We start from the raw sequence: 14,893 nt of genomic DNA, 5'->3' as shown, positions 1-14,893 counted from the left end.
CCATGTAAATTCAAGACAGAAAATGTCTGCCACCCCTTATAGAATCAGAGAATCAACCAGGTTGGAAGAGACCTCCAAGATCATCCAGGCCAACCTAGCACCCAGCCCTAGCCAATCAACTAGACCATGGCACTAAGTGCCTCAGCCAGGTTTGGCTTCAACACCTCCAGGGATGGTGACTCCACCACCTCCCTGGGCAGCCCATTCCAATGCCAATCACTCTCTCTGCCAACAACTTCCTCCTAACATCCAGCCTAGACCTCCCCCAGCACAACTTGAGACTGTGTCCCCTTGTTCTGTTGCTGCTTGCCTGGCAGAAGAGACCAACCCCACCCGGCTACAGCCTCCCTGCAGGCAGCTGCAGGCAGCAATGAGCTCTGCCCTGAGCCTCCTCTGCTGCAGGCTGCACACCCCCAGCTCCCTCAGCCTCTCCTCACAGGGCTGTGCTCCAGGTCCCTCACCAGCTTCATCACCCTTCTCTGGACACATTCTAGCACCTCAACATCTCTCTTGAATTGAGGAGCCCAGAACTGGACCCAGCACTCAAGGTATGGCCTGACCAGTGCCGAGCTGATAATGACAAGGGAGATGCAGGATGCATTCTTGTAGGGGCCAGTCAGGGTATGGCAGGGCATGCTAAATGGCTTCTAACAAAGATACTAGGCTAAACAACTGCCTGCCATTCACTAGAAAGCACAACCTGAGATGGCTGAAAATCTTCTTTGAGGATTGTTGAAAATGTGGCTTGTTCTGTTTTAAAGCCTGTGACTCTTCCCCAGGCATGGCATCCAGCACTCAGCGGCAGGTTCTCTTTTGGAATGGCTGTTCTGGTGGGCTCCCACCAAACGAAACTACTTTTGCCAGCATACTGCACCAGCAAGGTTACTTTACAGCACTCGTAGGTATGAGACCTGCCACCTTTCCACTGCTTGTTATTCAAATGAGGCTGCTTCTGTGTGTATCTTTGCTTGCCAAAGCACCTAGGATTAGTTACATTAGAGTTTCTTGTAGGCACAACAATCTGAATCAACAGGGCTTTTAGAATGTCCCCCCCAAGCCTCAATGTCAGTGCAGCATACCTGATAAATCCAAAATGAGGAGGTATGGAATGCACCTGGCAAACAGAAGTAACTGCAAAGGAAAGAATCCTCTTTGCCCAGCACAGACTGCTTTAGGAAGAACCCACAGAGGTATTCACCAATATATTAAAACAATGAGGTGTTGTCAGGCACCATGGTGGTCTTAGTTATACCTGGTGGCTAAGTTCCATGTTAGTTATGCATCCTGCTTACTTCCAGGGCTAAAACTCTATGAGCACCTTAATTTTCTGCAAAAGCAACTGTGCAAAAAAGCTGAGAGAGTCCTACTGACTTTAGTGCATTTTGGATCAGAATATCTGTTCAAGAAAGAAAATTTTATTGACTCTTTGCTGTCTTTTAGCCCAAACAGTGATCAAACATCTCTCATTTTTAAAGTCCTTTTGGTGTAGTCAAAGGCATCATGTGCTTCTCTGTAATTACTGGGAATTTCACCCCTCTGCTTGGCTGCCATGCACTGAGGCTAAACTGAAGTGAACCTTAGTGATGTACTTACTGCACACAAGCCTGTGCAAATGCATGAACTTTGCCTAGCTCACTGCAGCCTGGCACAGCTGGTAGTGTAAACTGCATTCACACACATCAGCACAGAGCCTGCTCACAGTTCTCACAAGTTATTTGTCTAGCCTATAGTCCCTAAGCCCATGGTTATAGACTGCCTGTCCTTCAGTGTCAGGATAATTACATTGCTCTGTACTGTGGCTTCATTAAGGTTCGTTATCAGTGTATGGCATTCTGATATGTCCAGTTGCACTGGATAAGTGGAATGGCCTATTTTTACTGCTCATTTTGGGATGGACATAGCCACACAGAGCCAATATGTGCACCTTCTTCTTCACACTCATTCTTGGACTGTGAAGGTCAGTTAGAAATTGTATGTAAATTAGTTCATCATTTTGCACCTCTTCTGTCACAAGAGTTTCTCCCCATAAGCAACCCATTAATGAGTGGGCACTTTATCATGTGAAAAATAATGAGCAACAAGCATGGCAACCCTGTTTATCACTATTCAGGGAGGCACCTGAGTTGGCCCATTGCCCTCTGTGGAATTTTAACATGTAGGTGAGGAAAAACAGCTGGTTTGGGCAGGTAAAATGCCAGTGCATGATTGCTCCCTAAGAATCTGGCCCAGTTCCACACCAGCTCCTCCCCTGGCTGCACCTCAGCTGAGGAGTGCAGCCAACCTACTGGAAATAGAGGCACAGACACGCAAGCAGAGTGGTGTTGAATCTGAAATCTTTGGTTTGCATTTTCAGGGAAGTGGCATATGGGTGTGAGCTGCAGATCTCGTCATGATTACTGCCACCATCCTTTAAACCATGGATTTGACTACTTTTATGGCATGCCTTTTACCCTGCTGAATGAGTGTCAAGGCACAGATGACCCTGAACTGGCCAAGTCCTTACAAGATACATACTGGCTTCACACACATGGGATCCTCCTTGCAGTGCTTACACTTTTGATTGGGAAACTTACCAATTTATTCTCAGTGAAATGGAAAACAATCATTTGTCTGGCTGCCTGTGGTCTCCTGTATTTCATCTCCTGGTTCTTAAGCTATGGCTTCACCAAGTATTGGAACTGTATCTTAATGAGAAACTATGATATCACTGAACAACCAATGAATCTAGAAAAAACTACTTCTAACATGCTGAAGGAGGCAGTTGCACTCATTGAGAGGTAACAACAAATATTCTATTGCATTTTAACGTGGTTACTGTGTCATACTTGAACAGCTCCAGGGACGTTTTCTCCTTGCTCCTGAGGGTGTGCAATTCTTTTGGCTGTGAACTTTGAGAGCAGAAAAAGAAAGAGCCCATTTTGGTCCCAAGTTAAAAAACAAACAAACAAACAAAAACATAGGGAAAAAAATCTTTCACCCCCTCTGTCTCCCAAAAGCTAAACAATGCAAACATGTAAAAGGATAAAAACAATTAGACCAAAATGATAATGTCAATTGAGATAGTGACTGCAATACCACTGCTGCTTTTTGGACTGCATGACAGTTTGCAGAGAAGTGACTGTTTTTTTCTTTCATTTCAGGAACAAGCACAGACCATTTCTGCTCTTTGTTTCCCTTTTACATGTTCACACCCCTCTCATCACTACAGAGAGGTTTCAGGGAAGAAGCAGGCATGGCCTATATGGAGATAATGTGGAGGAAATGGACTGGATGGTGGGTAAGTGGACTTCTTGAAAGAAATCTTCATTTGCTTGAATGCAGAAAGAAAATTATAGGGCTGGTTGCACAACTCCCTTTTTGCATGTCAAAAATCATTGAACTTGTCTTAAATCTTAGAATCATAGAGTTGTCAGGGCTAGAGGGAACCTCAAGCATCATCTAGTTCCAATCCCACTGCCGTAGGCAAGGACACCTCACGCTAGACCTGTTTGCTCAGAGTCACATTCAGCCTGACCTGAAAGACCACCAGGAATGAGGCTTCCACTACCTCCCTGGGCAACCTGTTTCAGTATCTCACCACTCTCATGGTGAAGAACTTCCTAATATCCAATCTGGATTTTATACAGTTAGCTACAGAGGTTGCCATACCATTACCACACATCTCTCTCTCTCTCTCTCTCTTTCTTTCTTTCTTTCTTTCTTTCTTTCTTTCTTTCTTTCTTTCTTTCTTTCTTTCTTTCTTTCTTTCTTTCTTTCTTTCTTTCTCTTTCTTTCTTTCTTTCTTTCTTTCTTTCTTTCTTTCTTTCTTTCTTTCTTTCTCTTTCTTTCTTTCTTTCTTTCTCTTTTTTTCTTTCTTTCTTTCTCTTTATTTTCTTTCTTTCTCTTTATTTTCTTTTTCTTTCTTTCTTTCTCTTTATTTTCTTTTTCTTTCTTTCTTTCTCTTTATTTTCTTTCTTTCTCTTTATTTTCTTTCTTTCTTTCTTTCTTTCTCTTTCTTTCTTTCTTTCTTTCTTTCTTTCTTTCTTTCTTTCTTTCTCTTCTTTCTTTCTTTCTTTCTTTCTTTCTTTCTTTCTTTCTTTCTTTCTCCTCTTTCTTTCTTTCTTTCTCTTTATTTTCTTTCTTTCTTTCTTTTTCTTTCTTTCTTTCTTTCTTTCTCTTTATTTTCTTCTTTCTTTTTCTCTTTATTTTCTTCTTTCTTTCTTTCTCTTTATTTTCTTTCTTTCTTTCTCTTTATTTTCTTTCTTTCTTTCTCTTTATTTTCTTTCTTTCTTTCTTTCTTTCTTTCTTTCTTTCTTTCTTTCTTTCTCCTCTTTCTTTTTTTCTTTCTTTCTCTTTATTTTCTTTCTTTCTTTTTCTTTTCTTTCTTTCTTTCTTTCTTTCTCCTCTTTCTTTCTTTCTTTCTCTTTATTTTCTTTCTTTTTCTTTCTTTTCTTTCTTTCTTTCTTTCTTTCTTTCTTTCTTTCTTTCTTTCTTTCTTTCTTTCTTTCTTTCTTTCTTTCTTTCTCTCTTCCTTTCCCTTTCTTTCTTTCTTTCTTTCTTTCTTTCTTTCTTTCTTTCTTTCTTTCTTTCTTTCTTTCTTTCTTTCTCTTTTTTCTTTCTCTCTCTCTTTCTTTCTTGAAATGTCAAAGTTTTCTTTGTTCTTTTTCTTTTTTTATTGACACACTCCTGTGCTGCAGTGTTAAATGTAATGAAATAATCATCTATGTGCTCGATTGTGTTAATCTGAATGTGTGACATTCTCCACCTCAGTCTAATCTCAGAAGATGAAGTGTTGCTCCTCCTGAATATTACATTCTATGGTGGTTGGGTTTTGCACTTGTTCCTTTGTATCAAAAATTAGTCCTTGGAGCAGAAACCAGGATTCCTTCCTAGCCAAAAGACCAAACTAAAAAGCTCTGGAGTTTCACTTAACGAATTGTGTGCAGTCAGGCTATCAAGATGAATCAGGTCTAAATCTCAGCTCTGAGTGTCAGGTTTTGAAACAGAACTGGCACTCAGAGTCTAGATTTAAAACTAAGCCTTATTTAGTCTTTTTTTCCCCAGTTTCAGTGGGAGGCAGGACATAGCCACTCTCTGTATTCAGTCAAAAGTTGAGAGCCTGTTGATAAAACATTCCCCTCCTCTTCAGGCCAGGATCTGAGCCCTGAACCATTTGTTTTTCCAACAACCATGTTTAAAAAATTGTATTTTGAGGGGAGCCTGAGTGCTTCTGCTGGAAAGGCTGAGAACTCCTGCAAGATCCAGTTGAACCAAAGAACTCTGCCATGCTCTCCTTTTGGCACCAGTCTCCTTCAGGCACAGGCTACACAAGCAGCCAGTATAACAGTCCAGTGGTGTAAGGAACTTGTTTTACATAGGCCAAATAGGATGAGAGAAGAGATTGAACAAAAGAGGTGATCAGTGGCTTATGCTTTCTCCTTGCATACTTCAGCATTTGCTGCTGCTTATGCACCTGTGGGTGCTGTTCTTGCAACTTGTATTTGATGCAGAAGGTGATGAGGACAAGCAATCAAAGATAAATCATGTTCTCTATCAGCATTTGATGCTATCAGCATCGAAACCATTTTTTATGAAGTTAGGTTTTAATTATATGTGAGTTTTTACCACTCACACCAGACTGTTTTTTGTTGCTAGCATACAGTCCAATCTCAGAGACCCTGCTTAATTCCTGGTGAGACATAGCAGTTTTCTGTGATTAGAAAACTAGTCAGCACTATTATTTAGGGGTTTGAAGATGCTTCAAAAGCTTAAATACACAGTGGAACTAATCTTTAATTCAGGGAATTTACAGCATAAAGCTGACAGAGTATTCTGGGTAGCCTGGATAGAAGTATCATTCATGGAAATGATTTTCCAGTTGGTTTTATTTTTGTTTTCCTATTCTTATAGGCACCATAAAAATGTTGACACATTCAGCAGCTTTCCATTAGACTCTTATTATTTGTACAATGCAGGATTACTCTTGCATTGTTCTGGTAATTCAGAACTCATTTAGCTAAATGGAAAGACTCTATCTTCACTGAACTTTCAGTGAAGACCTAAACAGTCTGACTGCAAACTCTGGACATACTCATGTTGTTTTGCTTTATATGCAGGCATGCTTCTGGATGCTGTTGAGAAAGAAGGTTTGAAGAATAATACACTCGTTTATTTTGCATCTGATCATGGAGGATTCTTGGAGGCTCGCAGAGGAAATGCTCAGTTGGGAGGATGGAATGGGATTTATAAAGGTAAAATTCTTGTAGTGGACTTCCTCTTTAAAACAAAATAAATAGAATAAAATATATCCAGATAGTCTACAACTACTAGGATATATGATAGAATCATAGCATCATAGAAACAACCAGGTTGGAAGAGACCTCCAAGATCATCCAGGCCAACCTAGCACCCAGCCCTAGCCAGTCAACCAGACCATGGCACTAAGTGCCTCAGCCAGGCTTTTCTTGAACACCTCCAGGGACAGTGACTCCACCACCTCCCCGGGCAGCCCATTCCAATGTCAATCACTCTCTCTGCCAACAACTTCCTCCTAACATCCAGCCTAGACCTCCCCTGGCACAACTTGAGACTCTGTCCTCTTGTTCTATTGCTGGTTGTCCGGCAGAAGAGACCAACCCCACCTGGCTACAGCCTCCCTTCAGGTAGTTCCAGGCAGCAACAAGGTCACCCCTGAGCCTCCTCTTCTGCAGGCTGCACACCCCCAGCTCCCTCAGCCTCTCCTCACAGGGTTTGTGTTCCAGGCCCCTCACCAGCTTCATCCCCCTTCTCTGGACACCTTCCAGTACCTCAACATCTCTCTTGAATTGAGGAGCCCAGAACTGGACACAGCACTCAAGGTATTGCCAGACCAGTGTTGAGTACAGGGGCAGAATAACCTCCCTCATCCTACTGGCCACACTGCTCCTGTTTATGATCTGTGTGACCACCAAGCTGGCCCCCTGATACTTCTCCTTCCTCTGGCACTAAGTAGGGCTGTAACCACACAGTCAGATTTTGCTTTTTACTATTAACTGATTTTTGTCTTTCCTTAGGTGTATTACTAGAGAGTGGGCACTATTCTCAGGCATGACATTCAATTCAAGTTAAGGATCAGCATCTCAGGGGATGGCATTTTTCCTCCTCTGCTGAAAGTACTTCACAATGGGTTGCTGTATGTGCTGCCCTAGAAAGGAGTGTAAAAATGTTAATACTTTCTATTTTTAAGAATAGGCATTGCAATGGACATCATTCTACTGATCTCCAGTTTTCTGTTCTAAAAGTTTTTATGCATAATAAACATTTTTTTATTTACTTTTGCTTTTCTTTTCTTTCTATAACAGGTGGAAAAGGAATGGGAGGCTGGGAAGGAGGGATCCGTGTCCCAGGAATAGTTAGATGGCCAGGAGTGTTGCCTGCAGGGACAGTTATCAACGAGCTGACAAGCCTCATGGACATTTTCCCAACAGTGATTGACCTGGCTGGAGGGGCAGTGCCTAAGGACAGGTACCAAGATGACTTCATAAACCATACTTGCTTCCCTTGCAAGATAAATGCTGACTACATTACATCACACATCCTAGCAGCCACAGCTTACATCCTATTTGTTTCTTAAGCAGGGAATTCTCTAGCTTTGTGAGTAGCATTCCCCATCTGCTTATATGGAAAAGGCAGAAGAAAGCAGTATGTTTTATCAAGCAGCTTTTAGCTAATTCAATTTTCTTATCATTAAGAGGCCATCTGGTTCATTTCAGATACTGAGATGACTCAGAAAAACAAACCAGAGCAAAACCCACGCAAACAAAACTGCTCAGCTCAATCTTACTTTTTAAATGAAATAGCCACAGATATTTGCAGAGCTGGTTGGTCCTACCAGAGTACTAGCACAGGCTCTCTCCAAGAGTAGGGAGCCTGATTCTTCATCAGTAGCAAAGCTGGGACAAATGGCATAGGGCCTACATTTGACTGCCAGTAACAGAGAAGTAGCTTCCTTGATAGGAAACAATTTGTAGCATCTATATTAGGCTCCTCAAAAGAACACAGGAAAGCATGAGTGTCTAGGTCATTTGAGCAAAAACCATAGGAGTACCAGTGGCATGTAACTAAAACCAGCTGTTAGTCAGTGCAGTTGTCCTGTTGTGATGGTTTGGGTGTCCCCTGCCCCCCCACACTTTAGCAATCACCCAGACTAGACTCAGCCAGCTCTGGAAATATGAATGCAGCTTATATTTACAGCTGGCACAATAGACAAGCAGATATTTACAGTTTATACAGTTATAGACAGAAATAGACAAGGTAAAAGGTAATAGAGAAACACAACAGCCCTCCCAGAAACCTGAATCCCCAGGAGGGGCTCCCAACCACCCCTTCACCTTCCCCCTACCCCTCTCAACCTTACTCCAGTCCCAAGGAGGAATAGAGGTTCAGCCAGGGGGTTAGGAAGCAAAGTGGATTAGTCCTAAATGGAGGGTGAGGTTAGAGAGAAAGATGCAGCTCAGCCAGCAGCCCCAGCAGCAGCCCCAGTGAGAGTGCTTATCTATGTTTTTATTTCTTGTTCCTATACATCTCAGCAAGCCTATGAGTGCAGTAGACATCAGCCTTGTTTTCCTTCCACAGCCTGTAATCTAGTTCTTCTCACCAAAACATTCCAGCCTGCTTCAAACTAGCACACCTGTATGAAGCTCTGAGCTCACAGAGCTATTGGTGACTTCCATTCCAGGGAACAAAGTGAAAAGCTGTGAACCATGCCTTCACTACGGCTATCCCTTCCAGCAGAATCAGAGTAATGGTACCTGACCCCCTCAGGCAGGATGTCTGAACTAGCTGTGTTTGAAATAAACTGCAAGGAACTGCTAATCACTGGTCTCTACCCACCCATGCAATTGAAAATCCTAGGGCTCATTAGCTAAACATTAGCTTGGTTCAGAAATTACATCTGAAGTCCTAACGCTGCATACACGGAGAGTGAGTACTGCTCATGCTCTAGCTGCAGGTTGAAGTTCTGCAGCAGCCTGACAACTCCCATCCTCTCTATCAGGATAATCGATGGGCACAGCTTGCTGCCTTTGCTGCAGAGGAAGGTTCGGGACTCCGGGCACGAGTTCATGTTTCACTACTGCGGTGTGTTTCTGCATGCAGTGAGGTGGCACCAAAAGGACAGTGAGTAGAAACATCCCCCTCTTGGGCACCAGAAATGAGGGTATCACATACATCAGGCATACTTGTGTATGGAATCATTTTCTTCTTCAAATGCACACTACTTCTGCAAGATGCAGAAAGGCTTCATAGTCAGCTGCCCTTCTGCCTTGCCTGAGATGAGGGGGTTTGCTTCCTAGGTAGCATAGCATCAACTATCTCCCTGTCATTGCAGTCTTTTTGTTGCTTTGGCTGTGAAAACATTCAGGATTGGCTTTAATGTCAGAGTGAAGAAAAGGAACTGCACATATAATGTCTTTATCTTAAGCAGGAGTTCATCTGTTTTCAGTAGCCCTCTCTTGTTTCATTTTCTTCAGCTGTAGGCAAGCTGACAGCAACTGTAATGCTTTCCTGAGCTTTCAACAAGCACCCCATCTTTGTTGATGTCACCTTTGATTACAGTGTGAAAAAGAACATGCCAGTGACAGGTAGTCATGTTCTTATTCCTGCTCAGAAGGAAGGGCAGTATGTGTGTGACCTGGAGCTGAGCTTCTTCTATAGTCACTGAAGAAATGCAGATCTTTACAGCGTTCAATTCACCTCCTTCTGCTGAGCACAACTGGACTAGATCAATCATGCCTATTTCACTCCACTGACAAGAGAGCTCAGACAGATCATATTGAATATAAAAATCACCCTCATGTTAGAATTAATTGAGATGAATTGTACTTTCTGTGACCAGATGATGTGACATTTACTGTAAAGCTGATGGATTTGTGGTGCTGTGGGGCTCAGTTGTTCGCTATTTTTCATTCCATACAGCTAGGGAAAAGCAGAAATCAATGGAGCAGGCTATGCCAACTTCTCATCCTTTAGAATCTTGAATGAGCCACTTGAATGTTTGGTTTGCTTTCCCTATCTGTGAACTGCGAAAAGAGTTACAGAGCTCTGGTGAGACTGCAGTTAGACAATAGTTACAGATGCTGGGGCATCCTACAGTCAGCAGCTATTCACGTTCAGCTGCTATCTTGACAAGCTGCTGGCTGTTGGAAAAGCACTTTGAGAGTTGACTGGATCGAGATAACTTTAGGCAGCCCAACAGAAACTCCTTCTTACGTTAGACTGTTCACTAAGTGATCTTCCTACTTTTAAAGCATCAGTTAGTTGCAATGACTCCATAACAATCAGTTGTGGTTAGGGGACATCTCCTACCATCATTGTCACAGTCTCTTTTCTTTTTAAGCACCATAATGTGATCCAGTTGTAGACAAGACCCCGTGAGAGCAGAGAGGAGGAACTAGCGTGCTCCTTCACTGCTAAGTCCTGTAGGAAGGAGAAGGTCAGTAACAGAAAGCAAGGCCTAGCAGGGAAACGCTGCAGGCATGCTGCTGTGCAGCACCCACCTCCCAAAACGCACCGCTGCCCCCCGCCGTAACCACCCCCTCATAGCGGGGCAGGAGCAGGTCTGAGGGTCCGCGGGTTTGAGCGTACAGACGCAGGTCTGCACCCCGGAGCCCATAGCCGCGCAAAAAGGCGGCAGGCAGAGGACGCGTCCGCCAGGGGGCAGCACAGCACCGCCAGCAGCCTCCGCACGCCTGAAGCGGCGCCTCGGGGTGCGGCAGGCGGCAGCAGCGAAAGGGATGCGGCAGACGGGAAGCTGCCGGGAGGTGAGCAGGACCTGCCTGGCTCTTCGGCGCGGGTAGCCACTCCGCTTTTCGTTCTCACAGCTTCAGGTGCTCTCTGTGAAAAACTACCCACTTCTGTGGGCATGCAGAGAGTGGCCAAGCCCCTGCGGGCTGCTATTTGCATCTGCAGCTCTGAGCTCTCGGCAAAGTGGGGCAGCCCCGCGGCCAGCAGGGCTTACAGCACCAGGAGCCCTTGCCGGCACCCTTCGGCGTGCAGTGGCTCCGTTTCCAGAGCGTTGCCACCGCTGGTGCCACCCCCTGAACCCACTGCATGTGAAGAATTGCTTTATCAGGTTAAAGGACTGCTCTTCTCCTCACCTGCCTTTCACCTCTCTATTCTTCTAGGCTGTTCGTGTCTGGGTTACAATTTTGGTTCTGGTTGAAGTGGGTGTTTGAAGTAAACTCCTCTTGAGCAGACCCACTCCTTGTGCTCTGGGTTGCATTGTGGAGTGGGCTTTGATGATCATGACCTTAGATGAAATGTAACTAAAATAGGTTCCAGGATCATACTGAATATGCTCTGATCACTAAAAGATGTTGTGTAGAGAGGAGCAAATAAGAGTTAGCCCCCAGCAAATCACAACCCAGACACCCACAGCATGAGTGTCAAGCCATCAAGAAGTGTTTACACATCAGTTTCTAACAGGCCACGCTGTCTGTAGAAGAGACACTAACACAACATGCAAAGTGTTGTATTTTGGTTTCCTGTGAAGCCAAATGCACAGCAGATCTATGCCTGCCTTTCTACATTTTTTTCCCAGCTGAACCACAACTTCACATAGCAGGGGGGTTGGAAGCAGTGGGATATCCAGCCTATCAGGCTGGCTAATCAGATGTCACCATAGGGATCAACTTTCAGCCAAGCCACAAATTCTGATTCTTTGCTTCAGCAGCCACCACTTCTGACTGAGCTGACAAGACCTTTTAGAGAAGTATATCACATTGCTATTACACATTCATTGTCTGTTTACCTGTGTCTGTTGGCCAGGCTAGATATGAAGCTGTTGTGTCTTGATGTCATCCAGGCAGGACTCATCAGTTAAGCCCTTCACTGAAGCCAAGAGAATCCTTTGTCTGTATGAGTCCCTTCTTCTACCACAGCTTATTAGTAACAGTTCGTTTATTTCAGCTCGTTAACCTGATTGATTGTTACCAGATGGGTTTGAGAAATGTTTGGATGGAGGAAGCAGATTTCTTTTCCCTTGGACATACTGTATTAGCATCTTGCCCTAAAATTCACACACATCTTTCAAGTTCTGTCAGAGCAGCTTCAGCAGCAAATTGCATATCCTCCTTTGCCTCTTGGAGATGACTGAAACCCCTGCTGCTTCCATCAGTACTGATTTCTCCCACCTTTTTTCCCCTTCTGATCACTCTGTAACCCAGCTGTCTACTCATCTCACCAACACAGGTTAATTGCCATCAGCCTAGCTGTATCCTTCCCAGTGAACTAGCAAGGAGCCTGCTCTCTGAAACTACAATAACTGTCTGCAGCTGTGAAAAACAAATGCTAAAATATTGCAGAATCAAAACAATCCTCCTCAGACACTTCAGCACCCACTTCTTTGGGCTGCCCTGTAATGTGTAAGTTACAGGGAGTTCAGCTCAACTATTTGTGGAAAAGAACCTCTATTTAGCTCATTTTCTTCTGAACACTAATCACAGAAAGGACTCCTGTGCATAGCCAGATAAATATGAGATGCACGCAGGTAGACTTACCTATTAAATGGTCATTTTAGCACTCTGGCTAGAGCCAGCTAATCTGAAAAATGCACATGGCCCAAAGACTCTGAACAAGTAGTGCCCATGCTTCCCAACCAACAGAGTAAGACTCAGAATCACAGAATCGATCAGGTTGGAAAAGACCAACATCTCAACCAACACCTTCTAATAGACTAACCAATGGCACCAAGTGCCTCATCCAGCCTCATTTTAAACACCTCCAGGGACGGGGTCTCCATCAGTTCCCCAGGCAGCCCATTCCAAAGCCAACCACTCTTTGCATGAAGAACTTGCTCAGAGGAGCCTGTTGTGGTTTTGTCATGAGATAAATGATGATTCAGTCACAGGACGTGGAAAAGAGGAATGTGGAGCACATCCCAGCTAGCAGCAGAGCGCACACCCAAACAGAGCTAAGGGGTAAGCAATCACAAAGTGAGCCCATTTCCTTTAAGAAATCCACCTCCTATGTATTTTATCTCACAATTTCAGAAACTGATATACCTAAAAATCTGCAGCAGCTCTACATATGCTATTCCAAACCATTTCAGAACCATTAAGACATTGTCCTTCCACAGAAGTGCAGAAGCCTGGCTCAGCAGGACAGGGAAACCTTGCAGTGGGAACAGATACACAGTCAGCCACCTAGCATCTGGAGATTTCGAGCTACAAGATTATTGTTCCTCCCCACCTTTTCAGAATTGTTTTTTTTCTATTATTACCAAAACATGTTCTAGCAGTAGTGACATGAGAGACAGAAGAATAAAGCTGCAGACTCCCAGTTGTGAAGAGCAGCTCCCGGGGCAATAGAAGGAAAGACAGTTAGGCAGATTCCATTGAACCAAAAAGAAAATGCCATGGGAGGACAATGCACTTGTCAGTTGTTTATGCACAGTATTGAAGAAGTAGCTCCAAGTGTTTAATGTTCCCTTTCTTCTTCTCCTCCTGTGTCTGACAAGGTATTCACTTGCCATCTTGTTGGGCACATCCTTGTGTCTGAGTTGTGTAGTGCAGATGCAGGAATAGAGGAAAAAGGAGGAGGGAGGAAGGAGGACAATCTCCTGTTGGACTACATTCAGATTTAGTAGTTGTCATCTGTCATTTCTTCACTACAAATTACACATTAGTGCTTATCTGGTGGTCAGTACAAGAACTTGATAGAGATGCAAGTGCTGAAGCTGCAAACTAGTTGTCTTTATTGCAAGGATTTAAAAAAGAGACTCCAGATTTCACAGTGTTCATGGCCTGCTGTTAGCATTCTGTTGGAAAGGGTGCTGGAAAGCAGGCATGGAAATGAGCTGTGACAGGTTTTGGCACAGGTGCTCGTGACTCAGGTACAGAGCCAACACAAGAACCACCTACCAGAACCTGCACCCATTTACTCCATTTTCCCCCTTAAAAGGTATATAGAATTCTAAAGAGACACAAGAATGTAGCAGAGACTCCCTCTTCACATAGAATATTAGACCTAACAATGCACATAGTGTGTATGGCCCTGCATGTACCCACAGTCCAGGTACAGCCATGTACCATGAAAGCCATTCTGATCCCTGCCAGGTCCCTGAAGAGCCTTTCCCCTGTATGTGACAACCACAATGTAAGTTTGCCTTAGGAATAACAAAGCAGATCACTTAAAATATGAAGCAACCTTGCAGGGCCCCCCACTGATTTCTAATGCTGTTAAGCTGTTCAAATGTGCCTCTTCTGTGACAGGTGGGACCATATGGAAAGCTCATTATACTACTCCAGTATTCCAACCAGAAGCCTCTGGGGCCTGTTTTGGAAGAGGAATTTGCCCATGTTTTGGGGATGGTGTAACCCATCATGACCCTCCACTGCTGTTTGACCTCTCCCAGGATCCTTCTGAGGAGAATACTCTCTCAGTCCACACTGAGCCCTTGTTCAACACTGTAATAAGGAGGATAGGAGAAGCTGTAAAAGAGCATCGCAAGACACTGACTCCAGTCCCAGAGCAGTTATCTCCTTACAATAATATATGGAAGCCATGGCTGCAGCCATGCTGTGGCACGTTCCCCTTTTGTTGGTGTGATGAAGAAAACAAAGCAGATGGCATAGTTTAATACCAAAATCAAAGTAGAATTGTCTTTAGAAAGCTGATAGTTTTTGCATTCATATGACCACAGACCTAGAGGATATGGGTCAAATGACACTGGAGTAACTGAAAGGGACACTATGGTTGCTTTTCATTCCACCTTTTCTCCTTTATCCACAGAAATGCAGTAAGCCTGTAGCTTAAAATAAAAATCATTTACAATTAAAACCACTCCAAACATATTCCATCAATGGATCACCTGTAAAATCTAACTCTCAAGTACCTCATTCTGGAACAAATACCCAAATAAATAGAACTAAATTTC

The 14,893-nt window shown here is 43.7% G+C and overlaps 1 protein-coding gene across 2 annotated transcripts in view; it reads left to right on the top strand.

Annotated features, from left to right (window-relative positions):
• Positions 1-14,893, top strand: part of LOC135175207 (arylsulfatase D-like) — a 25,457-nt gene extending 10,564 nt beyond the window's left edge. The window contains exons 5-12 of one of the 2 annotated variants that reach the window (XM_064143016.1): positions 780-902; positions 2,354-2,777; positions 3,141-3,277; positions 6,096-6,230; positions 7,320-7,482; positions 9,014-9,135; positions 12,743-12,935; positions 14,229-14,310. In XM_064143016.1, coding sequence (XP_063999086.1) covers positions 780-902; positions 2,354-2,777; positions 3,141-3,277; positions 6,096-6,230; positions 7,320-7,482; positions 9,014-9,135; positions 12,743-12,903 — 1,265 coding nt within the window. In that variant the 3' untranslated portion in view covers positions 12,904-12,935; positions 14,229-14,310. Of the gene's footprint in view, positions 1-779; positions 903-2,353; positions 2,778-3,140; positions 3,278-6,095; positions 6,231-7,319; positions 7,483-9,013; positions 9,136-12,742; positions 12,936-14,228 lie in introns of both variants that reach the window. The other variant, XM_064143015.1, reaches the window with a different exon arrangement.

The sequence above is a fragment of the Pogoniulus pusillus genome, chromosome 5 (genome assembly GCF_015220805.1).
Source record: "Pogoniulus pusillus isolate bPogPus1 chromosome 5, bPogPus1.pri, whole genome shotgun sequence".
In the NCBI taxonomy this organism is placed as follows: domain Eukaryota; kingdom Metazoa; phylum Chordata; class Aves; order Piciformes; family Lybiidae; genus Pogoniulus; species Pogoniulus pusillus.
This window is presented reverse-complemented; position numbering and strand designations above follow the sequence as displayed.